Raw genomic sequence first — 12,355 nt, 5'->3', positions numbered from 1 at the left:
GCCCTGAGGAGCAGCCCCGGTGACCGAGGGGAAGCTCCTTCTCTGAGCCCCAAAACCTGGAGCCACCTCAGGGGGAGTCTGCTCCCCCCTCCTTGTTGGCTGTCGAGAGGAACTGATTGGCCACTGACCTGGGCTCGTGGTTGGATGGGAGACCTCCAAGGCCCCCTGGGAGTCATGACACAGAGGCAGGCAATGGCCAACCACCACCGCCCGGCCCGCCTTGCCTGGAACTGTGAATCTGCTTGAGGCTCATCCGGCTGGCATCGGGCACAGGGGGCGGGGGGTTCTGCTGCTGGGCACCCGTGCGTCGATTGCGGGGGTTCTGCTGTGCCTGGAGAAATGCCCCCTCCCCCTCCCCCTCGGGTGCCCCTCCCGGGATTCTCTGCGGTGAACCTAGTCCTGTTGGGCTGGCGCTGGTTCTGCCGGGCGGGAGGGCACTGGGGCTTTCCTTTTCCTTGTCTCAGACATGCTGCTTCTTGATGCCTCTGAACAAGCATCAAACCAACACAGTCGTGCGTGGAGAGATTTCTTCCTGCCCCTCTGCCGTGGGTCCCCAGCGTGACATCTGCCTCCTTCCCATCCTCTCCCAGAAACGCCACCTACTGCAGTAAAGTCGCCTTCCCCCTGGAGGTGGTCAGCAAAGACCCCGGTTCTTGTGTCAGCCGAGCGGTCCAGCCTGACCTCGTGATGCTGTACTTGGAGCACACCAATGTGAATCTGCCCTGTCCGGAGACAGCTGGCTTCTTCCCCGCCGGAGTCCGGCCACATGTCCAGTGGCTTAAGGTAAAAGGACCTGGTTGGCTAGGGCAGGGGGAGTCAACCTGTGGTCCTCCAGAGGTTCATGGACTACAATTCCCATGAGCCCCTGCCAGCATTTGCTGGCAGGGGCTCATGGGAATTGTAGTCCATGAACCTCTGGAGGACCATAGGTTGACTACCCCTGGGCTAGGGGGTGAATTTTGGGAATAGAGAGAGAGAGATGGATGGGCTGCTTAAGGGGTGGGCTGGAGCAGGCAGAGTGTCTACCTGAGAGGGGACAAGATTAAGCCTCCTTCCCCCACTGGATGAAAGCAGCTGGGAAGACCTGGGAAGAGCAGCCGATGAGCATTCAGCAGAATAAATGGGCTTGCAAAGAGATGTGAGCACTGAATTGACATTAACTTGTGCAGAACAAAGTTCGCGTCCAGTGGCCCCTTTAAGAAAGAACATTTTTACCCAGGTATCAGATCTCATTGTCCGAAACAAGTAGATCGGACGGCCCTTGTAAGGGACTGGGCCTGAGACCTCCTGCCTGCGGAGAAAGCCCTTGCGGGCTAATACCGCCCAGAGCTGCAAAGAATGGGCAGAATAAAAACCCAAATAAAGAAATGAATAATAGATATATGAACCTCCTCATTGTCAGAGGCTGTGCTTCAGTGGAAGCACCTCTCTTGGGCCTGCAGGGGCTGCAGAAGACCCTGGAAGAAGGATACCAGCAGCTGACAAAGACTGAAGAACAACTGGGTGGCCAGGGAGGGTGACTGGTGTGTCTCCCTCTGTGCAAGAGCCACAGACCCTATGGTCGCAGCTGGCTTCACGGGGTCCCTGAGCACCCCACATGGCTAGCCACCTCCTGTTCTGGGTCAGAGCAAGATTCTCCCTGCTCAGTGACTGTAGAGCCTTTCTACTGAGCCCAGGAGTGAAATTGGCCCACAATACAAACGCCAAGCTTGTCCCAGGGGATTAGAATGAAAACCCCATAGTGCAGGAATAGTCAAATTTCACTAGGTTGAAATATGTTAGCTGGAAGGATGTTTCTCAAGGTGCATGGGGAGTGGAGTGCAGAAAGGTAATTCTCAGTGTGATTTGGAATGAGGCACGATGAGCCAAAGCTATGCAATAGAGATGTGGTCCATTTCTTTTCTCTCTCTCTCTCTCTCACACACACACATTGTGCTTCATGACGTGTGCTGTTACAATCTTCTCGGGAGAGAGTTCCAATTCAGGTCATGTTCAGCCGTATATCCAGATCGAGCTGAAGGGAGGAATAATATATGAAAGGTTTCTACTAGACTCGAGTCTAGGATCACGAAGGAGACCCACAAGATTTTGGGGGAATGAGTTTTTGAGAGTCCGAGCTCCTTCACCAAAGAGCTAGTTTCCTTAAATGAAACAACAAAAGAACTTGCAGAAGTAATTTCTGGACCTCTGTCCATTATTTTTGACTCTTCTTGGGGAACAGGTGAGGGGCCAGGAGAATGGAGGCTGATGTCTTCCCCATGGACATCTGATGGGCCTTAGAGGTCCAGCCAGAGGGGCCCTCCAGTAAATTAGTCACTGATCATCAGAACCAAGACACTGCGTGTCTGCCCAGTTGTCGTGCCACGGAAGCCCAGAATTGCGAATGGGCTATAGTTCAATGAAAGAGCCCCTGCTTTCCATGCAGACGGTCCCAGGTTCAATCCCCAGCATCTCCAGTTGAAATGACCAGGCAGGAGGTCATATAGAAAGTCTCTGCCTGAGAGCCTGGAGAACCCCTGCCTGTCTTAGGCAATACATGTCTGGGATCAGTCGAAGAGCCTCTGCTTGGCATGCAGAAGGGTTCCAAGTTCAATCCCCAGCATCTCCCCTTTTTAGCTTGGCCCTGTTTGAGGCAGGATGCTCTTATGAAGGCTCCTGTGGCTGATAGTGTGTGGGCCATGCACACTGAAATAATGGGAGCCATATTGAGCTGAGCAGAACCAGGGGAGTTCTTGGAGCCGGTTTTTCCTCCGATTTAGCAAGATCTGCTGTGCATGAGAATTCCCTTTGCCTTTCTTGGCCATCACGGGGTGTCTTTCCCTTCCTGTCCTCCGCAGAGCTGCAGCCCCATGACTAACTTTCCTGAGCGGTACCCCAACGGCCTCAACCTCACCTTTGGCATCGTTCGGGATACGTACGAGGGGGACTATACCTGCCGTGTGGCCTACAGTGAGAGTGGCCAGAACTTCGTGCTGACTCGAACCCTCAGAATCAAGGTGGTAGGTAAGGAGGAGGCAGAAAGGAGGGCTTCCCAGGGGCCAGGGACCACGAGCAGATCAGCATCCGCAGAGCAAAGAGCCCTGCAGGGGCATAAGGAGACCAGAGGCTCTGAGCCGTCTCCAAGTCTCCTGCTCTCTGGAACGGTTCACTTCAAGGAGGGGAGGGCTGCAGCTCCGTGGCAGAGCCCCTGCTTGGCATGCTCAGGGTCCCCAGTTCAGTCCCTGGCATAACCTCCTGTTAAGGGGGTCATGTGATAAAGCCACAGAGGAAGTGGATGTGGGAAGGCAGGCTCTCTATGGCCGCCTTTCTCAACTTTGTTACCCTTGGGAACCCCCTGGAGCATCTTTTTCCAGGGCCCTCAAGAAACCCCAGGGTTTCACAAAACCTTGGTTGAGAACACGTGTTCTAGATCAGGGGTCCCCAACCTTTTTGTCACTGGGAACCACTGCCCTAGATGAAGCATTGGGGGGGGGTTGCTTTCTACCCTCTCTCTCCATTCCCTTTGTGCCTTTTCTAAACCCATGCTGCATTCTGCGCACCTTCCCCCCCCCCCCCCCGGGTCAATTAAAAAGCGTCGTCCTGCTCCTTCTCCCGGGGACAGCGCTCCAGCCCCCTCATTATCTCGGCGGCCTTTCCCTGTAGTGCCTGTTCCGTGCTCTGCGGTGCCTTCCTGGAGGCCTCGTGACCAGAGGGGCACACGTTAGCCGTAATGAGGCTGCTGCGTGGCTCGAGGAGAGGGTCTTGCCAGACCCAGCAGGCTGCTCTTTTCTTCAGGGCTTCTCCTGGAGCGCTCACTGTTGCCTTTGAAATGTGCTGGGTTGAACAAGCCTGAATCTCCCTGCAGGCTGCACCTGGGAGCTTAACATGCCGGGACACGAAACCTCCTGCAGGCAAATTGTGCTGGGGAGGGCAGCCTCCATTCCCAGCCCTGCATTTCTCTCCTTCCTTCCTTCCTTCCTTCCTTCCTTCCTTCCTTCCTTCCTTCCTTCCTTCCTTCCTTCCTTCCTTCCTTCCTTCCTTCCTTCCTTCCTTCCTTCCTTCCTTCCGGCCTTCCTGCCTGCCTGCCTGCCTGCCTGCCTGCCTGCCTTCCTTCCTTCCTTCCTTCCTTCCTTCCTTCCTTCCTTCCTTCCTTCCTTCCTTCCTTCCTTCCTTCCTTCCTTCCTTCCTTCCTTCCTTCCTTCCTTCCTTCCTTCCTCACCCTCCACCCCCAGCTAAATTTCAGTGGTCATCTCTTTAAGGCAGAAGCCTGCCTGTTGGGCTCGCCACCAAGCGCGTGCTCAAGCGTCTAAGGAGCGAGCGTGGCAAGCGTCCCTTTGTAAACTGGCCTCTTGGACACTGTCTGCAGCTGGAGGGTCCGGCCTGAATTCCATTCCGGGGGGGGGGGGAAGGTGTCTGCTCAGAGCTTCCCCCCCCCCCGGCTTAGCAGACGTCCCTGCCCACCCTCTGCCCTCAGAAGCAGGCATAGATTTGTCTGAACCAGGCTATTATGGGAGCTTTTTCTTTGGTCCAGCACAAGAGAGGCTGACTTTTGAAAGAGCACTTGCAGTAATGGGAGCTTTTGGCGAGAGCTGAGCCACAATAAAGGAGAAAGCGCCGTCCGTCCCCCCCCAATCCTCACTGCAAGGTAACAAAGGCAGGAAACAGCCCTATTCCAAGGCGTGCAGGGAGACATTACTGAAGCTGACCCCTCCATGAATCCAAAAGCAAAAGGTCCCTGTAAGGCCCGATATGAGGAGCACCCAAAATGCCCCCGGAATCCTCTGTCAGCATTTGAGTTCTTATTGGGCTGGCTGCTGGAAAAGGATTGAGCCGGGGGAGGCGTGGGGCAGAAGCAGAGTGTTTCAGTCCGCAGCCTTGAAGCTGTTTGTTTGCTCCTGTTTGGAACGTCTTGCACACCTTGTTTTATTTTACAAGATTATACCCATCTCTCTGCCTTGCTGAGGCGGCTGGGAAGGCTCCGGGGCGCTGGGTCTGACAGAGCTGGCCTTCAGGAACCCTGGTTGGGGGTGAGCAGGTGGAAGGGCCATGGCCACCTCTTCTGGGATATCCAGGGGGGGGGGGCTAATCCCAAGGCTTCCCGCCACACACGCCTCCCTCAGAGGAGGAAATAAGGTCATCGTGACAGTCACAATATTGGGCAGCCAGTTCTATTTGCTAGACTTGAGCAAAAAAAACAAGATTTTGGGGGAGCTAAGGCGTTGGGAGTCAAGTTTCCTGGCATCAGGAACTACTGATGAATCTGGAACGAAAGCTTGGACTGTCCAGAGCGGGCTTCCCAACCAGGTTCTGTGAAATCCTGGGGTTTCTTGATGCCTGGAACTCCTGAAGAAGCCGTCCCTTAAAGCTGGCCTTGGGTCTTAGAAAAAAGGCTATTTTTTAAAAAATGGAACTGAACTCATTTGCAGTGCCCAGTATGGAGACTTAATTCCAGAGGACCCCTTCTTGCTTTGGGCTCGTTGCTTAGTGATTATCTAAAGATTTTAAACAGAATTCTTGTTCGCCAGAGTACACTATTTTTCCCCATCTCATTGGGTAATATTTTGTACTCCTTCCTGTTCAGAGCACTCTTCCACACTTTGCCCGCTTTTCCAGCGTGTTCAGATCTCGTTGAACTCTCTCTCTGTCTTCTAGGGCAGTGGCCCCCAACCCCTGGTCCGGGGACCGGTCCCGGTCCGTAGATCATTCGGTATTGGGCCGTGGCTCCTCCTTGCCCTCCTCCCTGGCTGCTGCCTTGGGGGCTGCCCTGCCACTCTGCCACCGGCTCACCTTTGGTGCTTTCCGGAGGCCGCCATGGCTGGGGCTCCCCCTCGGCCTGGCACTGCGCAGCTGCTGCTGGCAGTGCCCCCCAGTGGGTGGGGGAAGTCAGGGGCGCCGGCAGGAAAGCAAGTGGAGCAGGGGCTCAGGTGGCAACGTCCCTCGGCAAAAGACTACCCCCCCTCAGGCCTCAGTAATATTGTCAAGCGTTGACCGGTCCCCGGTGATAAAAAGGTTGGGGACCACTGTTCTGGGGTATTCACTACTCCTCCCAATTTGCTGTCAACTGCCAATTTAGTGAGGAGTCCCCCCACCCCTCATCCAGATCACTGATAGAAGTGCTGAAAAGTACCGGACCAGCCCCAACTCCTCTGGCGCCCTGCTGCTCCCCTCCCTCCCCTCTGGTAAAATACCACTGACAACCACTCCTCGGGTGCCGTTTTCTAGCCAGCTTTCTATTCACACAACCCTCCAGAAATCCAGTCTACAGCGGAGAGCCCCCTTCCCAAGAACCCCACTCACAAGATATCCATTAGCCCCATATAAATTAGCCTCCACATTAGTCCCCACATAAGGTTTTTAGGAGGTGACTTTTAATAATATAATTTTAACTTAACCTTACCGTATATACTCGAGTATAAGCTGACCTGAGGCACCTAATTTCACCACAAAAAGCTGTGAAAACCTATTGACTCGAGTTGAAGCCGAGCTTGGGAAATGTAGCAGCTACTGGTAGATTTACATTAATAGAGGCATCAGTAGCTTAAATGTTTTTGATTAGCTATTTCAAAGAAAAATAATAAACTAGTTCTGTAAGTGCAGAAGAGGTCAACAAGAACAATATGGTATCAACAATAACTTTTAAAGTTCAAAAAGTCAAGAGGATGAATAGCTGCTGGTTTTGTACCCCGCTTTTCACTAATCAAAGCGGCTTACAATCGCCTTCCCTTCCTCTCCTCATGCCAGACACCCTGAGAGAGCTCTGACAGAACTGTGAGAACAGCTCTGGCAGGAGAACCAAACAGTACCCCTCAGGCCAGAAAACCAGAACAGAACAACAGTGCCTGAAGTTGGCAACCTACTACAAGTACAACAGCTACCAAACTGGGAGAATGGACAACTTTAGCTACAACAACAGTTCCCCTCCACCCCCAGAACAAGACACTGAAGTAAAGAACTGTAAAACTGAGCACTCCAAGAAAGAACTGTAAAAATCAACTTTTAAAAGGAACACAAGCCCAAGAAGAAAAGCCAAACAATACTGCCCCTCAGATAAAAGAAGAAAGAAACAGTAAATCCCAAAGTAGGGGCTCGTGGGAATTGTAGTCCATGGACATCTGGAGGGCTGCAGTTTGACTACCCCTGGTATATAGGGTATATCTTAATTATTTATATAATTTTGTATATTCTATTTTATTACCTGTCCAGAGCCAGTTGGGAACAGTGGGCTATAAAATTTTGTTGTTGTTGTTGTGTTTATTAAGCCACCTCTGCCAGGGGGACAGATCCACGGGATTAAATCCAGTGACTGGTGATCTGGGAGGGACAGATGTGCAGCTTCATGTTATCTCTCCCTTTCTCCCTCAGGGGCGCCTGAGAAGGGGAAGCCCCCCAACATCCTCGATCCGAATAACCAGATTTCCTACGAACTTCCAGCAGGTAAAATCCCACAAGGCAGCCTTTGTTTTCTGCATTCAAAAACCTGAAGAGCAAATCTCCTCTCCTTTTTGATACCTTGGTCACTGTCCAAACATGTTTTTGGGGAAAGCCTCGAACCTCTGGTATTGGTGCCTGCATGGTCCGGCACACGAAAGCTTCTACCCAGAATAAAATCTTGCTCTTCAGCGTACCTCTGGACTCAAATTTTGGAGGTAGCCAGCACCTGAATCTATCTGCTGTTTCTGCAAGCTTGATTCTGCAAGCTTGATCCATAGAATCCTAGAGTTGGCAGGGGCCATACAGGCCATCTAGTCCAACCCCCTGCTCAACACAGGATCAGCCCTAAGCATCCTAAAGCATCCAAGAAAAGTGTGCATCCAACCTTTGCTTGAAGACTGCCAGTGAGGGGGAGCTCACCACCTCCTCAGGCAGCCCCTTCCACTGCTGAACTACTCTGACTGTTTTCCTACCATCTAGCTGGTACTGTTCTCCACGTAGTTTAAAGCCATTCTTGTGGGTCCTGTCCTCTGCTGCCCACAGGAACTGCTCCGTGCCCTCCTCCAAGAGACAGCCTTTCGGCTACTTCAAGGGAGCCCTCCGGTCCCCTCTCAGCCTCCTGTCCCCCAACCTGAACATTCCCAAGTCTCTCAGCCTCTCCTCCCAGGGCTTGGTCCCCTGCCCCCCCCCCGATCATTTTATTTGAGTGTACATGGTTCCCCAGTTCCCCAAGTAGTCTTCACAACGACCCTGTGAGGTTGGCTAGGCTGAGACAGAGTGACTGGTCCAGGAGCGTACATTGTGTTCATGACTGAGTGGGAAATTTGAAATGGGCTTTTCTGAGTCCACGTCAGATGCTATAAGCGCCGCATTTGGTGGCCAGGCGACAGATGACTACAGAAGTCACTTTGTGTCTGAGGAAGAATCCCTTTCATGGGAAGGAGAGGGCCTGTGGCTCTGGGGAGGAGCCTCTGCTTGGCATGTTGAAGGTCCCAGGTTCAATCCCCGACATCTCCAGTCAGAAGGACCAAGTAGAAGCTGATGCAAAAGGCCTGTCCCCAAGACCTTGGAGAGCTGTCGCCAATCTGAATAGAAGAAGAGCTGATTATTTTCTAGCCTGCATGGCTCACAGTGGCCTTCCTTTCCTCTCCCCACAATAGACACCTTGTGAGGTAGGTGGGGCTGAGAGAGCCCTGAGAGAACTGTGACTGGCCCAAGGTCGCCCAGCTGTCTGCATGTGGAGGAGGAGTGGGGAATCCAACCCAGCTCCCCCAATTTGAGGCTGCCACTCTCAACCATGACCCCACACTGGCTCTGAGTGCTAATCCTTGTAGACCAGGGGTCTGACTCTGCATAAGACAGCTCCCTGTGTTCACGCGAAAAGTCTTTGCTTGCAGCCCACTGCCCAGTTTCATATGTTGAGCTGCTCTTGTTCTCCCTCCAGGAGCGGATATTGTCCTCCCTTGTCGCGTCTTCTTCACGTTCCTGAAGGGTCGTTCGCCGGAGGTCTCCTGGCTGATTGACGGACGAAATGCAGAGGACATCACGGACCCCAAGATCAACGTCACCCCGAAGTAAGAGGCTTCTCAGGTGGGGTTTGCTCCAGATAGGGAGACCCGTCGGTCTGCAGCCAGGAGAACAGGGCTGTGGGGGCACCACACGGACCCAGCCGGCCCCTTGACGAAGGAGGTAGTGATGGATCCTCAGTGGTCAGAGAGCAGAGAGACGGATGCAGCAGGAATGTGAGCCACGACTCCTGGAAGCTCCTGCCCTGCCACAAATTTTGCTAGTCTTGAAGGTGCTCTGGGACTCTGCCTCTTTTCTCTGCATAGCTCACCATCTCCTCCCCTTCCTCTCCCCACAACAGGCATCCTGTGAGGCAGGTGGGGCTGAGAGAAGTGCTTAGCCCTTTAGAGCAGGGGTAGTCAACCTGTGGTCCTCCAGAGGTTCATGAACTACAATTCCCATGAGCCCCTGCCAGCAAACGCTGGCAGGGGCTCATGGGAATTGTAGTTCATGAACCTCTGGAGGACCACAGGTTGACTACCCCTGCTTTAGAGGTCTGTGACGTCTTCTAAATGGTTTAAGATAATTCACTCTCGACTCCAAACCCTGAGGCTGAGGTGGGTTAATCCAGAGTTCCCCAAATTTCAGAGACTTCACAACCCACTTTTGGATCCAGACCCACAGGTTGGGGAACTCTGGATTAACCCACCTGTGCCCCAGGGCTGGGGGTAGAGAGTGAATATATGTAAGCATTTAAAAGCTGTGTCTGATCCCCCAGCCCTCCTCAACGTGAAGTCCCTTTGGGCCAGCCCCGGCTCTCTCTGGGCTCTCTCAGCCCCACCTGCCACACAAGGAGGGGAAGGGGAGGGGAAGGGCGATTATGAGCTGATTTGGGACTCCTTCAGGTGATGAAAAGCAGAGTGTAAAAAACAGCTGCTGCTGCTCCATCTCCTCTTCCTCCTCCTCCTCCTCCTCCCCCCCTCTTCTTCTTCTTCCTCCTTCTCTTCCTCTTCAGGGCAACAGTACTGGGAGGGGGAATGTAAAATTGAATGCAGTTGTTAATTGACTTTAAATGATGTTAAATTAATCCGATCTTATCCACTTAAAAGCATGCTCGAAAAAGAAAGGTCATGATGCCAGGCAGGCTACCAAGTTCTCCGTGCCGGAGCATTTCCATCAAAATCACAAGATGTCCTAATCCCGCTGCATAAGGCAGTGGCCAGACCCCACCGGGAGCCTAGTTCAGCAGTAGAGTGAGCTCCCCCTCATTGGTGGCCTTCCAGCAGCGGGTGGATGGAGACCCTAACCCTACATATGCAAGGTGTGAATAGGTTTCCCCCTGCCTGCCTGCCTGTCCGTCTGTCTGTCTGCCCGCCCACACACAAGCTGACACTTAACATTTCCGGCCACGTGTGCACACAGCGAAAAACTGACTGTCTGGCCTCCCATGGACAAATCTGCATGTGGATGCTGCTTTTATCTCAGTGGGTGCAGTGGCCAAGGGGCTTGGATGCAAAATAATGAGTCGCTACGTCCCAGCACGTGTGGCCAAATGGACATGAGGGACTATGGTCTTTTCAGTGGCTCCCGAGGAAAGGAAATATGGGGTGCAGAGCTCTGTTCCGACCCCAGGTTCCCTGTACAGGCCCTACACCTTTCTCTGTTCTTGACCCTGTTCAGGGTGGATCTTGACTCCCTGGAAAACTTGACTCTTCAAAAGATTCTGATGGTGTCGAAGGCCACAGAAGAGGACCTGAAGCGTAACTACACCTGCCATGCCCGCAACTCCCTGGGTGAAGACTACAGGCAAGCCATCGTGAAGTTGAAAGGTAGGGGGGACCCCAAGCACCCTGTCCCGGAGACAGCCAGCAATAGCAAGGAAGAGTTGCTGGGCTGGAAGCAGGACTCTGGACTCGAAGGACCACTGGGCTTCTGCCTCCCTGCCCTGTGGTTGGTTCTCCAGAGGAACTGTTTGGCCACTGTGTGAGATGGGAGGCTGGACTAGGTGGACCCTCCCTGGCCTGATCCAGCAGGGCTCTTCTGAGGTCCTTATCAGGCCTTGGCCTCCCTGCCCTGTGGCTGGCCCTGCAGAGGAACTGGATGGCCCCTGGGTGAGACGGGAGGCTGGACTAGGTGGACCATTGGTCTGATCCAGCAGGGCTCTTCTGAGGGTCTTCTCAGGGGAAGGCCTCAACCCCTTTATCCTGTTGGTGGCCCTGCAGAGGAACTGGCTGGCCCCTGGGTGAGACGGGAGGCTGGACTAGGTGGACCCTCCCTGGCCTGACCCAGCAGGGCTCTTCTGAGGGTCTTCTCAGGGGAAGGCCTTGGCCTCTCTGCCCTGTGGCTGGCCCTGCAGAGGAACTGGCTGGCCCCTGGGTGAGACGGGAGGCTGGAGGGACCCTCCCTGGCCTGACCCAGCAGGGCTCTTCTGAGGGTCTTCTCAGGGGAAGGCCTCGGCCTCTCTGCCCTGTGGCTGGCCCTGCAGAGGAACTGGCTGTCCCCTGGGTGAGACGGGAGGTTGGACTGGAGGGACCCTCCCTGGCCTGACCCAGCAGGGCTCTTCTGAGGGTCTTCTCAGGGGAAGGCCTCGGCCTCTCTGCCCTGTGGCTGGCCCTGCAGAGGAACTGGCTGGCCCCTGGGGGAGACGGGAGGCTGGTCTGGAGGGACCCTCCCTGGTCTGACAGAGCAGGGCTCTTCTGAGGGTTTTTTGAAGGCCTTGGTCTCTCTGCCCTGTTGTTGGTCCTGCAGAGGGTGAGACAGGATTCTGGACTTGATGGACCTTCACTGGTCTTACCCAGCAGGGCTCTTCTGGTGTGATGGGCAAGGGACCTCTGAGTTCAGAGGCAGAATGCCAAGAGGATGTTGGACAAGACGGACCAGTGTTCTGATCCAGCAGGGCTACTCTAGGGGATGGCTCCATTGTTGAGCACCCTGATTCTGCACCCGCCTGAGGGAGCTGCAGCAAGATATTCCTTTCAGCGTCCCGTGCAGTTGCACACAGACTGGAGAAGATCTGAGCTCTGCCACAATCTGTCATGAACATCCCTGTCTTGGTTTTCGTCCCAGTTCCTGTTCCAAGGTACACGGTGGAGCTGGCTTGCGGTCTAGGAGCAACCGTCCTCCTCGTCGTCCTCCTGACGGTGGTCTATCACATCTACTGGCTCGAGATGGTTCTCTTCTACCGGGCTCACTTTGGGACAGATGAAACCATTCTCGGTAAGGGGATCCGGGCCACCACCCCCTGGGCTTTGCAGAGGACTCCTGGGCTTTGCAACAGTATGAAATGTTCAATCTCTTCTGCTGCTGGGGGAAGGGGAAGGGGAAACGACATTCATGTTTTCCTCCACAAATATTGCCAGCTGCTCTATTTTAAACATTTATTGGCCTACCTTGTGGCATTTAAGGTTGCTTACAATAGGAATGGAAACAGGCATTCTGG

The 12,355-nt window shown here is 53.9% G+C and overlaps 1 protein-coding gene across 2 annotated transcripts in view; it reads left to right on the top strand.

Annotated features, from left to right (window-relative positions):
- Positions 1-12,355, top strand: part of LOC143842793 (interleukin-1 receptor accessory protein-like) — a 54,629-nt gene that overhangs the window by 29,450 nt on the left and 12,824 nt on the right. For both annotated transcript variants that reach the window (XM_077347997.1, XM_077347998.1), the window contains exons 4-9: positions 591-783; positions 2,838-3,003; positions 7,342-7,413; positions 8,855-8,984; positions 10,597-10,745; positions 11,983-12,132. In XM_077347997.1, the coding sequence (XP_077204112.1) occupies positions 591-783; positions 2,838-3,003; positions 7,342-7,413; positions 8,855-8,984; positions 10,597-10,745; positions 11,983-12,132 (860 nt within the window). The remainder of the gene's footprint in view (positions 1-590; positions 784-2,837; positions 3,004-7,341; positions 7,414-8,854; positions 8,985-10,596; positions 10,746-11,982; positions 12,133-12,355) is intronic.

This window comes from Paroedura picta, chromosome 8 (genome assembly GCF_049243985.1).
Source record: "Paroedura picta isolate Pp20150507F chromosome 8, Ppicta_v3.0, whole genome shotgun sequence".
NCBI lineage: Eukaryota > Metazoa > Chordata > Lepidosauria > Squamata > Gekkonidae > Paroedura > Paroedura picta.
Note: the sequence above shows the minus strand (reverse complement) of the source record. Positions and strands in the feature narration are given on the sequence as shown.